The 16,956-nt window shown below is 49.2% G+C and overlaps 1 protein-coding gene across 1 annotated transcript in view; it reads left to right on the forward strand.

Moving 5' to 3' along the window:
- CHCHD3 (coiled-coil-helix-coiled-coil-helix domain containing 3) overlaps nt 1-16,956 on the forward strand; it is a 1,074,460-nt gene that overhangs the window by 1,001,237 nt on the left and 56,267 nt on the right. The window contains exon 7 of the mRNA XM_086918923.1: nt 199-334. Within this exon, the coding sequence (XP_086775049.1) occupies nt 199-334 (136 nt within the window). The remainder of the gene's footprint in view (nt 1-198; nt 335-16,956) is intronic.

The following is a 16,956-nucleotide window of genomic DNA, read 5'->3' on the forward strand; positions in this document are numbered from 1 at the left end:
CCGAAAAAGGTGCAAAATTACGTGTGACGAGAATAACAACTGCTCGGGTTCTATTCCTGTGATATTACACCAGTATAAGCACAATTTCACCTGGGCCTAAAACTCTTCTGTTGCTCATTCAGGTGCAGTGCCGCTTTACATGAAGAAAGGATGAATGTATTGAATGAAAAACGTTTTCTTTGTTCTTTTTTTCTCCAGGCGGTATGAAGCGAGCCCGATATGTGCCGATCTGCAGGATAAAATTCTCCAGTGCTACCAGCAGAACCCTAAGCAGACCCTGAACTGCTCATCTCTGGCCAGCCAGTATCTCCATTGCGTGAACAGCGCCAAACAGGTGAGAGGAAGGATGCATCAAGTGAAGCGCTATAAAGCAATGATGTCTTTGTCGCGCAAGCTGCTGGAACATCTATTCCAAAAAAGGGTTCAAATACTTTTTTGTTTACTGCTTGAAAAGCACTGAACATGTGTTGTTAACTAGATACAGGCCGTTATTGCAGAAACGTAATCCTCCTTTCTCTGGTGGGTTACCAACCCCAGAATTTGTTCAACTATAAGAAAAGGCTATCTATGGGGTAAATATACTTCAGAGGTTTTTTGGTTCAAAGTCTCTCACTTTTGGTTTGCTTAGGAAATAGTTATATTTTTGTGGTCGGATAACTAAGGTCCTTCTCCAAATTCATTTTTTCATACCTTGATTTTATGAGTGATTTGAATTCATTTTGTCCAAGGGGCTGGGCGGTTCAGTGGATGTTCTACTTCCCAGTGCTTGATTATCTTTAGGATGGCCGATAAAGCCAAGAGCCTCCATTAGGTGTTCGTCTGAACGTATTTGTGAGATTCGACGGTCACTCAAGGGCATAGCATGATCAGATTTCCGACCATTATCTTCAAATTGTTTAAAATTGAATTAGTGCTCTCAAACATCAACGCAGCCTGATACAAAACTAATGAAACAAATTTAAAGTGATGGGCTTCATTGAATTAGTGGGAATAAATGCCAGTCCAGTTCTTCTTGTTTGTTCGATCACGGCTTTTCACTCAACCGAACTTGTCAGTCAATCTATTGATGATACCTTACACTTCAAATAAGCACCCGGGATATCTCCCAATAAGAAATAATCTTACACTTCTAACTTGTGAATAGCAATTGTCCACTCCAACCGAATGTTGATAGTGACTTCGAATTTGTTCAGAGTGATATAATTCAGCGAGTGCAGCTTCATCGACAGCATTTTCAAAGTTGAATGAATCAGTAGTGGATCATCGCAATATGTAAGAGTGAGATTCTGAGTATCGTCAATCCTAGAGGAACCAATTCAACTCAAGATAAATATGCTGGAGGAATTGGAAACTAGTCATGTGTGTATGCCCCCCTGTTAAAGCCTGGTGCCGATTTTCATGTGTTGACAGTTATAATTCATGACCCACCTCACACATTCACGCACATTCAAAGTTATACTTAAAGTTAGTACATACACTATTCTTCTTGTATACAAAGCCGTATCGGACTTCCCCATTCTCTATTGACATCTTTTTCTTACATTTTTCACTTCTCTTGAATACTTGGGAAAGGGGTGGGAGGACAAAAGGTGTGGCGTCCATGTCTTGGGTTTCACTGTGTTCTTATACTGTTCAGCCTACTGGGGTGGAATCCAATCAACTTTGGTTTCTTTCTCCTCATCGTGGGTTAATTTTAGCACGTTTCACCCTTTTCAGGACTAGCAGTGCCTTTTCAAAAGTTGATTGCCAAGTAAGCCCTTGAAACTCTTCTCGGGAGGCCCTATGTACCTTTTTGAGTATATTTTATGTCCTAAATGCACTTATTTCAGTACTAGATTAGAAGCAGCAGGTATATTTCTATGGGTTGTAGCTCCATTCCCGAAGTTTGGGCATCTTACCTTCATGTCCTTCATCCCCTCTATTTGTGTCCTGAAGATTGTTCTGTGTCACAGCAGTTACTATGTGTGTAGTGTAGTGCACCAAGAGACCTTTCTAAGTTGGTGTGCGCCTAAACATGTAATTCATTCATAATTACTTTTGCATCTGCCTCTTACAAATTCATGGTTTGATGTTGAACCAGTAGATGTAGGACAGGGAGGTCAGTTCTTGCCACTCTAGGTTTACTCGCAGTTTGGAAGTGCTTTACCTACTTTTCTTTTCCTGCTTCTGTTCGCTCGATTCTAAGCTGGCCTTGCTTAGCAGGCCTACCTGCAGTGCATGCGGATATTGCTATGGTGTCTCTGGAGCTCATGAAGACCTGTAGAACCCACTGTTACAGGTTTGCCAGCTATTGGGCACGCAGAATTACTAACTAGACTCTATAGCAGTAATAACGTCCTTTTGCCTCTGGCGTCCTGGCACTGCCGCACTAGAGCACAGAAAATCAACACCAAGTAAAGCCCTTTTGCGCTCGACTCTTAGGATTGTGGGTCGAGCAGTATGAGGCTTTCTGAGGGAGGCGGTGTGTTAGAGACCCTGAGCTCAGTTACTCGCTAGCTGCCAGTTATGATTATCCAGCCAATGCTTTAATTTAGTAAGGAAAAATTATTTATTCTGCTCACAGTGAGTAAAATATAGAACACAAATGAATCATGTGTAATACTTAAAAGTAAATACGAATACCACAGGAGCTAACCATATTGTGCCTCACAGTGTAGCAAGTGATTCTGCTTCTGCCCTGTCCTTCATGCCAAGGTAAAACAATGTGACCATTTATATCCTGATGTGATTTCAGAAAACTGACCCAGGGAGCACAACCACTGCTCTCCTGCAACTCTCCGGTTACAGCTTCTTTGTTCACCTGGCCCGCCTCTTCTCCTGCAGGCTCGCAAAGCCACTGTGCTGGACAAAGTCGCAATTCCACACTGGTCACAAACCTGAATAAAACCCCTGCCCATAAAAGAGAGGATGCCATTCTGATACGCACTGTGTAAGGTGATCTACTGGCCGCTGAATCAGGAATTTGTAAGTTGGCTAAAATTGGCCGTAATGGCAAATGGAGGCAAAGGACACACCAGCACACAAAGCAGCACAGTGCACAGTTCTTTAGACCACAAAATAATGCTGTTCCAAGTAGCAGTAAATCAATCGACTTGCACTTTGTGGAGATTGAGAGACCCACTTTGTAATTCACTGGCCCCAGCCTCGTAAAGCTTCTTACTTGAATTAGAGTTAATCATGTTTAGAGTCAATTAAATCATGCATCCCCACTGCACTATCCAAGGCCAAGAAGGAGAGCAGAATAGATCTCAACGCCCAGTTGTGGGCAGCCAAGGCAGACACTTTGGTGGCCAGGAATCCAGAGGTTTACCACAGATCCCTGCTCCACTGTTATCGCCCTGATACTTAGCAGTGTCAGCAGTAAACATGTAAAACCTGGCAGGCAATCTCCAACCTCCATTTTGTACAACTTGTTTACCATGGAGATCCCAAGTGGATTCCACTGTGCTCTCAGTCATCCACGACTCACTCGCACTCCTGCCTCATCCTACTTCACATAAATAGCGTACAAATGTGCCTTGCCATGCGCACTGAGTGCTTTGAATACTGAATTATAGAAGACTTTACCGACCACTTTAAAGGGGAGTCCAGTAGGCCAGCCACCTAATGCTAGGAACAGGTACAAAGGTCTTGTCAAGACCCTGTAAATTAAAACTTTGCCACCATTGTCTTTCTAGGGCAATCCATTTCAATTGATAGTTGTCTTGCTTACTATGGAAGACATGCATGGTCCCCTCTTCAGACCTTAGAGCCTCCCTTTCAGTCTCAGTCCATATGTCAGTAGCTCTTAGCGTACACATGATTGTCACGGGCACTGAGGCAAAAAGAAAAATAAGGGTCAAAATCCCAGAGCGTGACTTCATGGGTTACCAAGGGCCTGGGTGCATGCATGAATCGTGTTGCAGGGGTACATTTTCGTCCCAGCACTCACAGTACCTCTTGTTTCTTATTCATGCTTAAGACTGCAGCATTTTGAATAGCTATTCTAAAGGGGATGCTGGTTAAGTATGCGGGTGCACCAGTATGTCAAACAATGCCAACTGTGTGTCCCTGTATCCAAGCCCATCCAGCAGGAGCTTCACCAATTATATGTACTTTAGTAACAAAACTTTTTTTGATTACAATTTTTTTCTATTTGTGCACTCAAATATTACAAAGGCACTGTAAGCTACCTTCTCACGATGTGTAAAAACTTTGAGGCTAAGATGACCCAAAATATGTTTCCTGAGTGACTGTTCTGTTCCTCGGATTTCTTATATTGATCCACGGCATAGAATCCTTATTGCTACGGACTGGCTATTGTTTGTTTTCATAATTCCTTGTTTCTCTTGCCAGTTGCAGATTTCTTTTACAGAGGTATACTTTCTTTTCCAACCATGCTACTGCAATGTCCCTTGTGAATGAATTAATCAGAATGGTCTTTGGTACCAAAACGCAGATAACTTCTCACCTCAAAGTTATCTTTATTGTTTACCATTCTTTAGCGCCTCTCAATTAGCAGGTCCATCTTAAAGACTTGCAGCAAGATCACTTGCTCTGTTCTATGAAACTATCAAAGTGCATACCTAAAATTCTATTAGATTTCCTTAATGTTTTACAGATAAGATCTGTAGAATTCTCTGTTTCCATTGCCCGCTTAAATCAGTTCTACAATAACATATCGGCACTACCATAACCAGACGGAGTGTTGTGGTTATGGACTCCTTGTGAGAAGTTGGCCTGATATATGATGTTTCCAATTCTGGAACCACCTTGTATCAGTCCAAACAATCCCTTATGGTGTCTGGTTGTAAGTCAACCTTATTAGAATAGCTATCTTAAGGGTAGCATAGACTAAGCAGCCTTAAAGGCTTAACTCAAGAGGTCGTGTTAAGCGAGCTGTTTTACCAATCACAGTCCTGTATTATCAAATGAAAGGACACCACACAAGTATATATTATAAAAATATATGTATTTATTTCTAAAATAATCCCCAGTACTCTTTATGAGCAAAGGGGCACAAGCGTTAAATCAAAAGCACAGTATAACATACAAAGTTGCACAATTATGGACGAGGGCGGGTGGCCACTCAAACCATATATTAAAAAAGTGGTATAAGAGATACCAATCGAACAGTGGTTAGCCTTAGGGCCTAGGAATCGCTGGGAGCAGTCGGGACTAGCAATGCTGAAGTCGGGAAAAGCCCGCGGGATTCGGGTGCAGCACTTAAAGTGCGGCTTGCACCAATGCAATGTCAATGGTGCGTAAAAGTTACACAAATACAGTTTAAGGACACTTCCGCTGAACTTAGAGGAACCAAACTTTAGACACAGACCCTAGAGGTGTGTACCAGTGTGGGAACACCGGCGTTGCAATGTTACCTCACCCACAGGAAGCGGGTGCATAGGGTCGAAGTGGCGTCGGGTTTTGACACGCAGGCTCTTGGTGCTTGGAGCTGAAGATGCTGCAGGCGATGGGAAGGAGAAGTGTCCGGTTGGATCCAAGGGTGGATCAGAGTAGAAAAGTACCTGAAAGCAGAGGGGACAGAGTCTGGGTCACTCAGCAGTGACCAGGGTGGAACCAGGACGGAACCAGGCGATGTCGGGCGCAATCAGGTGGTTGTCGAGGAGCTTCTCTCCGCTGTCACGTGGGCTATGGGGCATCTGTGACGTCCAGGAGCAGGTCACGATCTGTCCCACGCAGGCTCTCACCGTCGGCGCAGTCGGCTTCAAGATTGGAGCAAACAACACTTGGCAAGAGCAATCCACGCAGGACTGGAAGATTGCTTCTTACTCGGACCAGGAGGGTCAGAGCGGGGGCTCCTTTTCAGAGGAGCTGGTGCAAGTCTGGAGCAACCAGAATAGCAAGTCGGTTTTAGGTTTTCGTCGGCACAGGGGCCACAAGCCAGCTGGCAAGTGACCGGGCCAACGCGTTGAGCCAAAGAAAGCAGAAGGGCCCCACGCAGCACTCGTCGAGTGTAGAGGGGTGAGCTTCGGTGCAAGAGTGGCTCAGGGTTGGGGCTTCTCAGAACCCGGTGTACAGCTTCGAGGGTCACTCGTGGGCTGCACGGTCAGCGTCTCGTGGCCCTTTCAAGATGGCGTGCCCCACGCTTCCGATCGCCTCCACGGGTCTCAGCTCTGCAGGGACTGTGGATCGGGCTGTAAGAAGGCAGGCAAGCTTGATCTCGTCGATCTCTGTCGCTCGAGTTCCGGCGGCAACTGCAACAAAGCAAGGGTCGAGGTGCTGGATGGTGCCTGTTTGCACAGGGTGGTCACTCCTTGACCACAAGGGAGATTCTTCAGTCTTCTACGTTGAGTAGGATGTCGAAGGGTCCAGAGTTTTTTCAAATGTTTCATCAGGATAATCTGAGTGCGTTGGCACTGCTCCCATTCTTATACCAATCTAGGGGGCTGGATTACCTGCTAGGTCCCCTCCTATGGGTGGGACCCAGGAAGGGGGTGGATACACCCCTTTCCTTTGATCCAGGCCGCACTGGGACTGGGGCTGGTGTTCCCCAGAACCGGTTTGGCCGGATTATGCAAGGGGCAGCCTTGTGCTCCCCAGGCAGTGTCTGGTTTCTTTCAAACCTCCCTGCTACAATCCACTATCTCCTGTCTGGGTGGTGTAACACCGCCCTGCGACAGGAAACCCTTTGTCCAGGCCTCCTCTGCTGAGTTTCGGTCAGCAGCAGGAGGTCAGACCCGTGTCTGTGGCTGAGGCATCCATTTTGTGGATCTTAGGCTCTTTTAAAAATCGACCATTTCAGTAAAGTAACATGTCTTCTCCCTCTAGAGGGGTGGACTGCTATCCCCGTCGACAGAACTGTCGAGGGGATAGTATTCCAAATCGTATGACACCTTACACGACATGTTTTGATAAAGCCAAACCAAAGTTGCTATATAACCGCGAGGATTATAAGGCTCTTAATAGTACATGGTATGGCATTATCCCGGAACAGCTTAGGGAGTTGTTCCCGACAGCTGCAGACAGGCTCAGCTCATGCCAGAGCTCCATCTCACATTAAACCACGCACTCTGCCTCCAGGATTGATAAGGCCTTCCATAGGAGTGACTCACAGGTTTATATGTGCCAGATATAGGTTTAGATATAGGTATACTATATCTAAGCAAGGGGTGATTACACCAACTTGCCCCAGCTGAGTGATCAGCCAGTTGTGTCAATTTAAGAACCAGCCAGGGGTGGCAAAAGATATGCTGCAGCCCCTGTTAGGCCTTGGTGGCACCTATGCCCTGAGCACCTATAGTGCATGGTACAGGGGCTGACAAGGAGTCCATTTCCAATTGTGGTATGTACCTATAGCACATGTATTACGAATTTAGAGAGAGAACAGCAGGCTGGGGGTCTGATTAGCAGGCCCACAGCCTCAGTAAGTCGAAAACCAGTGAAGCAAAAAGCAAAAATTGGGGTGACCATAGGATAGCAGACCCTACTCTCCTACACAACCCCCCCCCCCCCCCCCAAACGCAGGGACATTAAACTTAACCTTGACCAGATAAGTCTTCATGTTCTAAATGGAAGTACCTGGAGAGACCATCTGCATTACCATGGTCAGTCCCTGGGCGGTGCTCCACTGTAAAGTCCATCCCCTGTAGGGAAATGGACCACCTGAGCAGTTTGGGATTTTCACCCTTCATCTGATTTAGCCACAAGAGGGGCTTATGGTCTGTCTGAATTAGGAAGTGAGTTCCAAACAAGTATGGCCTCAACTTCTTCAGGGCCCAAACCACAGCAAAGGCCTCCCTCTCAATAGCTGACCAACGTTTCTCCCTGGGGGTCAGCCTTCTGCTAATAAAAGCAATGGGCTGGTATTGACCATCTTGATTAAGTTGTGAAAGCACAGCTCCCACCCCCAACTCAGAAGCATCTGTCTGTACAATGAACTGTTTGGAGTAGTCAGGACTCTTCAGGATAGGTGCAGAGCACATGGCCTTCTTCAGGTCATCAAATGCCTTTTGACAGCTAACTGTCCACTGAACCTTTTTGGGCATCTTCTTGGATGTCAAGTCATTCAATGGTGTCACAATGGACCCATAGTTTTTCACAAACGTTCTGTAATACCCAGTCAGGCCCAAGAAGGCTCTGACTTGTGTCTGGGTAGTTGGAGGAGCCCAGTCCTGTATGGTCTGGATCTTGCTCTCCAATGGTTGAACCTGACCCCCACCTACTAGGTGGCCCAGGTACACAACCTTGCTCTGCCCTAGCACGTGGTAGCCTTGATAGTCAGGCCTGCCTTTTGCAGGGCCTCCAGAACCTTCTTCAGGTGGATCAGGTGATCCTCCCAGGTGGAGCTAAAGACAGCAATATCATCTAGATATGCTGCACAAAAGTCATCCAACCCATGAAGGACTTGATTCACCAACCTTTGGAAGGTGGCAGGGGCATTCTTCAAACCAAAGGGCATTACCACAAACTGATAATGTCCACTAGGGGTAGAGAATGCTGTTTTGGCTTTTGACTCTTCAGCTAACCTGATCTGCCAGTAGCCAGCTGTCAAATCAAATGTGCTCAGAAACTTGGCAGAAGCCAATTTATCAATGAGCTCATCTGCTCTTGGAATGGGATGAGCATCTGTCCTAGTGACAGCATTGAGACATCTGTAGTCCACACAAAACCTAATTTCTCTCTTTCCATCTTTGGTATGAGGTTTTGGCACAAGGACCACTGGGCTAGCCCATGGGCTCTCTGATGGCTCAATCACTCCAAGCTCCAACATCTTTTGCACCTCAGCCTTTATACAATCCCTGACATGGTCAGGTTGCCTGTAGATCTTATTCTTGACAGACAGACTGTCACCAGTGTCCACCTCATGGGTGCACCCGTTAGTCTGACTGGGTGTGAGTGAAAACATATGTCTGTGGGCCTGCAACACCTGTCTGCAGTCCACCTGTTGCTGCTCAGTGAGGCTGCCTGCCAAGGCTACTCCATCAACTGAACCATCATCAGGGTTCTGGGAAAGCAGGTCTGGGAGAGGGTCGCTCTCTTCCTCCTGATCCCCATCTGTGGCCATGAGGAGACTCATGTCCTCCCTGTCAACAAATGCTTTCAAACGATTCACATGGAGCACCCTGTGGGGGCTCCTAGGGGTTCCAAAGTCAACCACATAGGTGACTTCTCCCTTTTTCTCAATGATAGGGTAGGGTCCAGTCTACTTGTCCTGGAGTGCTGCTGGGCCCACTGGATCCAACACCCATACCTTCTGCCCTGGCTGGAACTCCACCAGAACAGCCTTTTGGTCATGCCAAGCTTTCTGTAATTCTTGACTGGCCTCCAGGTTGTTGGATGCTCTCTCCATATACTCAGCCATCCTGGAGCGGAGACCAAGTACATAGTCCACAACATCTAGCTTAGGCTTTTTGAGAGGTAACTCCCATCCTTCCTTCACCAAACATAGTGGACCCCTCGCAGAGTGGCCAAACAAAAGTTCAAAATGGCTGTAGCCAACCCCCTTCTGTGGGGCCTCTCTGTAAGCAAAGAGCAAGCAGGGTAAAAGGGTGTCCCATTTCCGCCTAAGCTTCTCTGGTAATCCTTTTATCATTCCCTTGAGGGTCTTGTTGAACCTTTCAACAAGCCCATTGCACTGTGGATGATAGGGTGTGGTAAACTTGTAGTTTACTCCACACTCCTTCCACATTGCTTTTAAGTATCCAGACATGAAGTTGCCACCTCTGTCTGAAAGAACCTCCTTTGGAAAGCCCACTCTTGAGAAAACTGCAATGAGGGCTTTTGCCACCACAGGTGCTGTGGTGGTCCTCAGGGGAATTGTCTCTGGATACCTGGTGGCATGATCCACTACCACCAGTATAAATCTGTGCCCAGATGCTGTTTGAGGATCCATGGGACGCACAATGTCTATTCCAACTCTTTCAAAGGGTACCCCCACCACAGGTAGTGGTATCAGGGGGGCCTTTGTTGTGCCACCTGACTTACCACTGGCTTGGCAAGTGACACAGGAGCGACAAAACTCCTTGATATTTCCTGACATGAGCCACTGAAAGTGAGGGACAAGCCAGTCCCAAGTCTTGTTCTGGCCTAGGTGTCCTGCAAGGGGAATATCATGGGCCAAGGTGAGAAGGAAACCCCTAAACTTCAAAGGTATAACCAACCTCCTGGTGGTACCAGGCTTGGGGTCTCTAGCCTCTGAGTAAAGGAGTCCATCATCCCAATAAACTTTATGGGCACCTTGAGCATTCCCTGCAGCCTCAGCAGCAGCTTGCTGTCTGAGGGGTTCAAGTGAAGGGCAATCTAATTGGCCCTGCCCCAGGTCTGCCCTTGAGGGTCCCCCTGTCCCCAGAAACTCAACCTGGTCAGGCTCAAGTTCCTCTGAGACAGAATCCTCTTGGACTGCAGAATCAGCTTCCTGTGAAGGCTGATCCTCAACCTGGGGCAAGTGGGAAGGCACAGCCTTAACCCTCTTGCTTCTTCTCTTGGGTTGTGGTTGGTCTAATGTTTCAAGATCCACCACTGGTTCAGGAAGGCACTTCTTAGCCTGAGACCTTGTCACTGCAAGGACATGAGCTGAAATCCCTAGCATTTCTGCATGAGTCCTGTACTCCACTTCTGACCAAACTGAGCTTTCAAGATCATTGCCTAACAGACAGTTTACTGGGAGGTCTGCACTTACCACAACTTTCTTTGGGCCATTTACCCCTCCCCAGGAGAAGTTCACAACAGCCAAACTATGGGAAGTAGTTGAGTTGCTTGCATTGGTCACTAGGTAACTTTCACCTAGTACAATCTGACCAGGGTCCACAAAGTCAGGTGTCACCATAGTGACACTGGCACAAGTGTCCCTGTAGGCCTGAGCCAGTTTCTCATTGGTTAAAGGCATCTGCCTATATTTGCCCAGGTTACTGGGACTCACTGCAGTGGTCAAAGATAAGTCCACATCATATAGGAGAACTGCCTGAGTGGGGCTTCTGACTAGGCCAGATTCCACCTCAGTACCCAAGGTTAACCCTACTATCCCCTTAGGTTGTGCACTACCACTGCTGACTGTACTAGGGGGTGCAGTTGCTTTAGGAACTGCAGTGATAGGAACTGGATTTTTCTTGGTGCATTCACTGCCCCAGTGTGAAACTGATTTGCAGGTATTACACCAAGGTTTCTTTGGGCCATCATTCTTCTTCTTTTTGTTACCATTTTGGGAACCACCCTCCTTGTTAGAATTTTGTGGGCCTGAAGAAGACTTCTGGTCTTTTTCTTTATCTTTCTTATCTCCCCCCTTCTGTTCTGTTTTTCTGTGGTCACCACCATGGTTTTGGGGTTTCTGCTTAATCCTTGTTCTGACCCATTTGTCCGCCTTCTTTCCCAATTCTTGGGGAGAGGTCAGATCAGAGTCAATAAGGTATTGATGCAACAGCTGGTTCTGACAGTTATTAAGGATCTGCTCTCTCATTTTAAGATTGTACAATCCTGTATAGTCTGAGACTTTACTTCCCTGCAGCCAACCCTCCAGAGCCTTAGTGGCACAATCAACAAAATCAGTCCAGTCCCGAGTCTGTGCTTTTTGGGTGTCTCTGAACAACAACCTGTATTGCTCAGTGGTTAGGCCAAATCCTTCAATAAGAGCACTCTTCATGACAGAGTAGTTTTTGGCATCCTCGGGTCTAACTGTGAGGAGCCTATCCCTCCCTTTCTCAGAAAAGGAGTACCATAAAATTGCAGCCCACTGATCCTGAGGAACCTGCTGTACCATGCAGGCTCTCTCAAGAGCAGTCATCCATTTGTGGATGTCATCCCCTTCCTTGTAGGGGGGCACAATTTTTGTCAGGTTTCTATTGTCATAGCCCCTGTCTTTCTCTCTAGGAATATTGCTGCCACCAGTGGAATCTAATCCACCCAACTTTTGTTCTCTTACTAAAGCAAGTCTTGCTTGAGCCAAGGCTATCTCTTCCCTCTCTATTTGGAGTTGGACAGCCCTCATCCTGGCCCTATGCTCTTTCCTCTGGGGGGAAGTCATTCCCCTTTGAGATTCCCTGGAGACACTAGAAACATGAGAGTCCCCTGATGGAGATCTCACCCTTCTGTTGCCTGTGGGAATTATGTTATAGGATCTGGGGAGGTGCTGCCCCTCTCCATTCCCATGTAGGTTTAAGTTGGCCTGGTTAAGCCTGGCAACTACAACCTGGTCACCCTGTGGATCCTGATTCTCAGGCTCATCTACCTCTGAGCCATCCTCCTCTTCCTCCTCCTCATCTTCTGGAATGATCTCTTTCTCACGGTGGGTTACTCCATCTCCTAAAGCTAAGGGAGCTACACTCTCCTTGTTTAAATCATCCATTTCTAGGATGGCTATCAGGATAGGAATGGTGGGGTGCCTGTCCCTTTTTAGCCCCCTTGCAATGCACAAGGCACTCAAGTCTTTGTGGCTAAGTTTGTCATAGCTGGAAGTTGCCTTGGTATGGTCAACTGTCGTAGGGATAGAGCCTGAGGCTCCACCTGCGTCAGACATGACTGCTAGTGAGGTGCAAGTGGTGCACTTACCTACACTAAGTGTTTTCCTACTGTACCTTGCTAGTGAGTTGTAGTCAGGGTGTGCTAATCCCTTTAATCTACAACTACTAAGTTCAGTAGAACTTAATATGCTAAGCTTTTGATTTATATGTACCTAAGGTACTTGATGTGACCTTTCAATTTGATAAAAAGATTGCAATGGTAAAACAACAGCAAGCTCAAATCCGCACCGCTGCACACCAATGTGAGAAGTTGGCCTGATACAAGGTGGTTCCAGAATTGGAAACATCATATATCAGTCCAAACAATCCCTTTTGGTGTCTGGTTGTAAGTCAACCTTATTAGACAAGCTATCTTGAGGGTAGCATAGACTAAGCAGCCTTAAAGGCTTAACTCAAGAGGTCGTGTTAAGCAACCTGTTTTACCAATCACAGTCCTGTATTATCAAATGAAAGGACACCACACAAGTATATATTATAAAAATATATGTATTTATTTCTAAAATAATCCCCAGTACTCTTTATGAGCAAGGGGCACAAGCGTTAAATCAAAAGCACAGTATAACATACAAAGTTGCACAATTATGGATGAGGGCGGGTGGCCACTCAAACCATATATTAAAAAAGTGGTATAAGAGATACCAATCGAACAGTGGTTAGGCCTAGGGCCTAGGGAATCGCTGGGAGCAGTCGGGACTAGCAATGCTGAAGTCGGGAAAAGCCTGCGGGATTCGGGTGCAGCACTTAAAGTGCGGCTTGCACCAATGCAATGTCAATGGTGCGTAAAAGTTACACAAATAGAGTTTAAGGACACTTCCGCTGAACCTAGAGGAACCAAACTTTAGACACAGACCCTAGAGGTGTGTACCAGTGTGGGAACACCGGCGTTGCAATGTTACCTCACCCACAGGAAGCGGGTGCATAGGGTCGAAGTGGCGTCGGGTTTTGACACGCAGGCTCTTGGTGCTTGGAGCTGAAGATGCTGCAGGCGATGGGAAGGAGAAGTGTCCATTTGGATCCAAGGGTGGATCAGAGTAGAAAAGTACCTGAAAGCAGAGGGGACAGAGTCTGGGTCACTCAGCAGTGACCAGGGTGGAACCAGGACGGAACCAGGCGATGTCGGGCGCAATCAGGTGGTTGTCGAGGAGCTTCTCTCTGCTGTCACGTGGGCTCTGGGGCATCTGCGACATCCAGGAGCAGGTCACGATCTGTCCCACGCAGGCTCTCACCGTCGGCTTCAAGATTGGAGCAAACAACACTTGGCAAGAGCAATCCACGCAGGACCGGAAGATTGCTTCTCACTCGGACCAGGAGGGTCAGAGCGGGGGCTTCTTTTCAGAGGAGCTGGTGCAAGTCTGGAGCAACCAGAATAGCAAGTCGGTTTTAGGTTTTCGTCGGCACAGGGGCCACAAGCCAGCTGGCAAGTGACCGGGCCAACGCGTTGAGCCACAGAAAGCAGAAGGGCCCCACGCAGCACTCGTCAAGTGTAGAGGGGTGAGCTTCGGTGCAAGAGTGGCTCGGGGTTGGGGCTTCTCAGAACCCGGTGTACAGCTTCGAGGGTCACTCGTGGGCTGCACGGTCAGCGTCTCGTGGCCTTTTCAAGATGGCGTGCCCCACGCTTCTGGTCGCCTCCACGGGTCTCAGCTCTGCAGGGACTGTGGATCGGGCTGTAAGAAGGCAGGCAAGCTTGATCTCGTCGATCTCTGTCGCTCGAGTTCCGGCGGGAACTGCAACAAAGCAAGGGTCGAGGTGCTGGATGGTGCCTGTTTGCACAGGGTGGTCACTCCTTGACCACAAGGGAGATTCTTCATTCTTCTACGTTGAGTAGGATGTCGAAGGGTCCAGAGTTTCGTTTCAAATGTTTCATCAGGATAATCTGAGTGCGTTGGCACTGCTCCCATTCTTATACCAATCTAGGGGGCTGGATTACCTGCTAGGTCCCCTCCTATGGGTGGGACCCAGGAAGGGGGTGGATACACCTCTTTCCTTTGATCCAGGCCGCACTGGGACTGGGGCTGGTGTTCCCCAGAACCGGTTTGGCCGGATTATGCAAGGGACAGCCTTGTGCTCCCCAGGCAGTGTCTGGTTTCTTTCAAACCTCCCTGCTACAATCCACTATCTCCTGTCTGGGGTGGTGTAACACCGCCCTGTGACAGGAAACCCTTTGTCCAGGCCTCCTCTGCTGAGTTTCGGTCAGCAGCAGGAGGTCAGACCCGTGTCTGTGGCAGAGGCATCCATTTTGTGGATCTTAGGCTCTTTTAAAAATCAATCAATCAATCAATCAGTGACACTTATAAAGCGCGCTACATACCCGTAGGGTCTCAAGGCGCTGGGGGGGAGGGGCTGGGGGGGGGGAGCCGCTACTGCTCGAACAGCCAGGTCTTCAGCTTCTTCCTGAAGGAGAGGTGGTCTTGGGTCAGGCGCAGGTCGGTCGGGAGGGAGTTCCAGGTCTTGGCGGCCAGGTAGGAGAAGGACCTTCCTCCTGTAGTCGCTCTTCGGATGCGGGGGACGGCGGCGAGGGCGTGGTTGGCTGATCGGAGGTGGCGTTTGGGAGCGTAGAAGTTAACTCGGCTGTTGAGGTAGCTCGGGCCTTGGTCGTGTAGGGCTTTGTGTGCGTGGGTGAGGAGGCGGAAGGTGATTCTTTTGTTGACGGGGAGCCAGTGAAGGTCTCTCAGATGTCCGGAGATGTGGCTGGTTCGTGGGATGTCGAGGATGAGTCTGGCTGAGGCGTTCTGGATCCGCTGGAGTCTCTTCTGGAGCTTGGCGGTGGTACCGGCGTAGAGGGCGTTGCCGTAGTCCAGTCGGCTGGTGACGAGGGCCTGGGTGACGGTCTTCCTGGTCTCGGTGGGGATCCACCAGAAGATCTTCCGTAGCATGCGTAGGATGTTGAAGCATGCCGAGGAGACGTTGTTGGCTTGCCTGGTCATGGAGAGGGAGGAGTCCAGGATGAAGCCCAGGTTGCGTGCATGGTCTGTCGGTTTGGGTGCGGTGCCCAGGGCGGGAGGCCACCAGGAGTCGTCCCAGGCGGAGGGAGAGGAGCCCAGGATGAGGACCTCCGTCTTGTCCGAGTTCAGTTTCAGGCGGCTGGTCGTCATCCACTCGGCTACCTCTTTCATCCCTTCGTGCAGGTTGGCTCTGGCGGCGGCGGGGTCGTTGGTCAGGGAGAGGATCAGCTGGGTGTCGTCGGCGTAGGAGATTATGCTGAGGTTGTGTTTGCGTACGATGGCCGCGAGGGGGCTCATGTAGACGTTGAAGAGGGTGGGGCTCAGAGATGATCCTTGGGGGACGCCGCAGATGACTTCGGTGGCCTCTGACTTGTACGGTGGTAGGCGGACTCTCTGTGTTCTTCCGTCGAGGAAGGAGATGATCCATTCCAGCGCCTTGTCCTGGATTCCGACGTTGCTGAGGCGCCGTACTAGGGTGCGGTGGCAGACCGTGTCGAATGCCGCGGAGAGGTCTAGGAGCATGAGGGCCGCTGTTTCTCCATTGTCCATCAGGGCTCGGATGTCATCGGTGGCGGCGATGAGGGCGGTCTCGGTGCTGTGGTTGGCTCGGAAGCCGGACTGTGAGGGGTCGAGGGATCCGTTCGTCTCGAGGAAAGCGGCCATCTGCTTGTTGACGGTCTTCTCGATGACTTTGGCTGGAAACGGGAGGAGCGAGATGGGGCGGTAATTCTTGAGGTCGGTGGGGTCCGCTGTTGGTTTCTTGAGTAGAGCGCTGAGTTCGGCGTGTTTCCAGCTCTCAGGGAAGATGGTGGTGTCGAAGGATGTGTTGATGATGTCTCGCAGGTGGGGTGCGATGACAGCGTCGGCCTTGTTGAAGACGTGGTAAGGGCAGGGGTCGGTCGGTGATCCGGAGTGGATGGAGTTCATCGTGCGGATGGTGTCTTCGGTGCTGATCGGGGTCCAGGCGTGGAGGGTGGTGGTGGGGGGTGGTTGTTCGGTCATGGTGTGCGTTGGTTGGTTGTTGAAGCTGTTGTGTATGTCCGCGATCTTGTTGTGGAAGTATGAAGCGAGGGAGTTGCAGAGGTCTTGCGATGGGGTGATGTCGTTGTTTCCTGCGCTGGGGTTGAAAAGCTCTTTCACGATGTTGAAGAGTTCCTTGCAGTTGTGTGCGTTGTTGTCCAACCGGTCCTTGAATGCTGTTTTCTTGGCGGCGCGGATCAGCTGGTGGTGTTTCCGGGTGGCAAGTTTGAAGGAGGTCCTGTTGTCCGGTGTCGGTTCCCTTCTCCAGACTTTCTCGAGGGCTCGGCAGTTCTTCTTGGAGCTCTTGAGTTCGTCGGTGAACCATGGGGCTTTCTTGCTGCCGGGTCTGCTGGGCGGGGTCCTCAGTGGTGCGAGTTCGTCCGCGCAGTTGCTGATCCACTTCGTGAGGTTGTCGGCGGCCTGGCTGGGGTTCGCTGAGCTGGCAGGAGGGTGCTGGCTCAGGGAGGTGGCGAGCTGGTCTGCTGTGATCTTGTTCCAGCTTCTGCGGGCGGCCTGTTGCTGGTGTTGGTGGGTCGTTG

Source organism: Lissotriton vulgaris, chromosome 1_1, assembly GCF_964263255.1.
Source record: "Lissotriton vulgaris chromosome 1_1, aLisVul1.2, whole genome shotgun sequence".
Lineage (NCBI taxonomy): Eukaryota > Metazoa > Chordata > Amphibia > Caudata > Salamandridae > Lissotriton > Lissotriton vulgaris.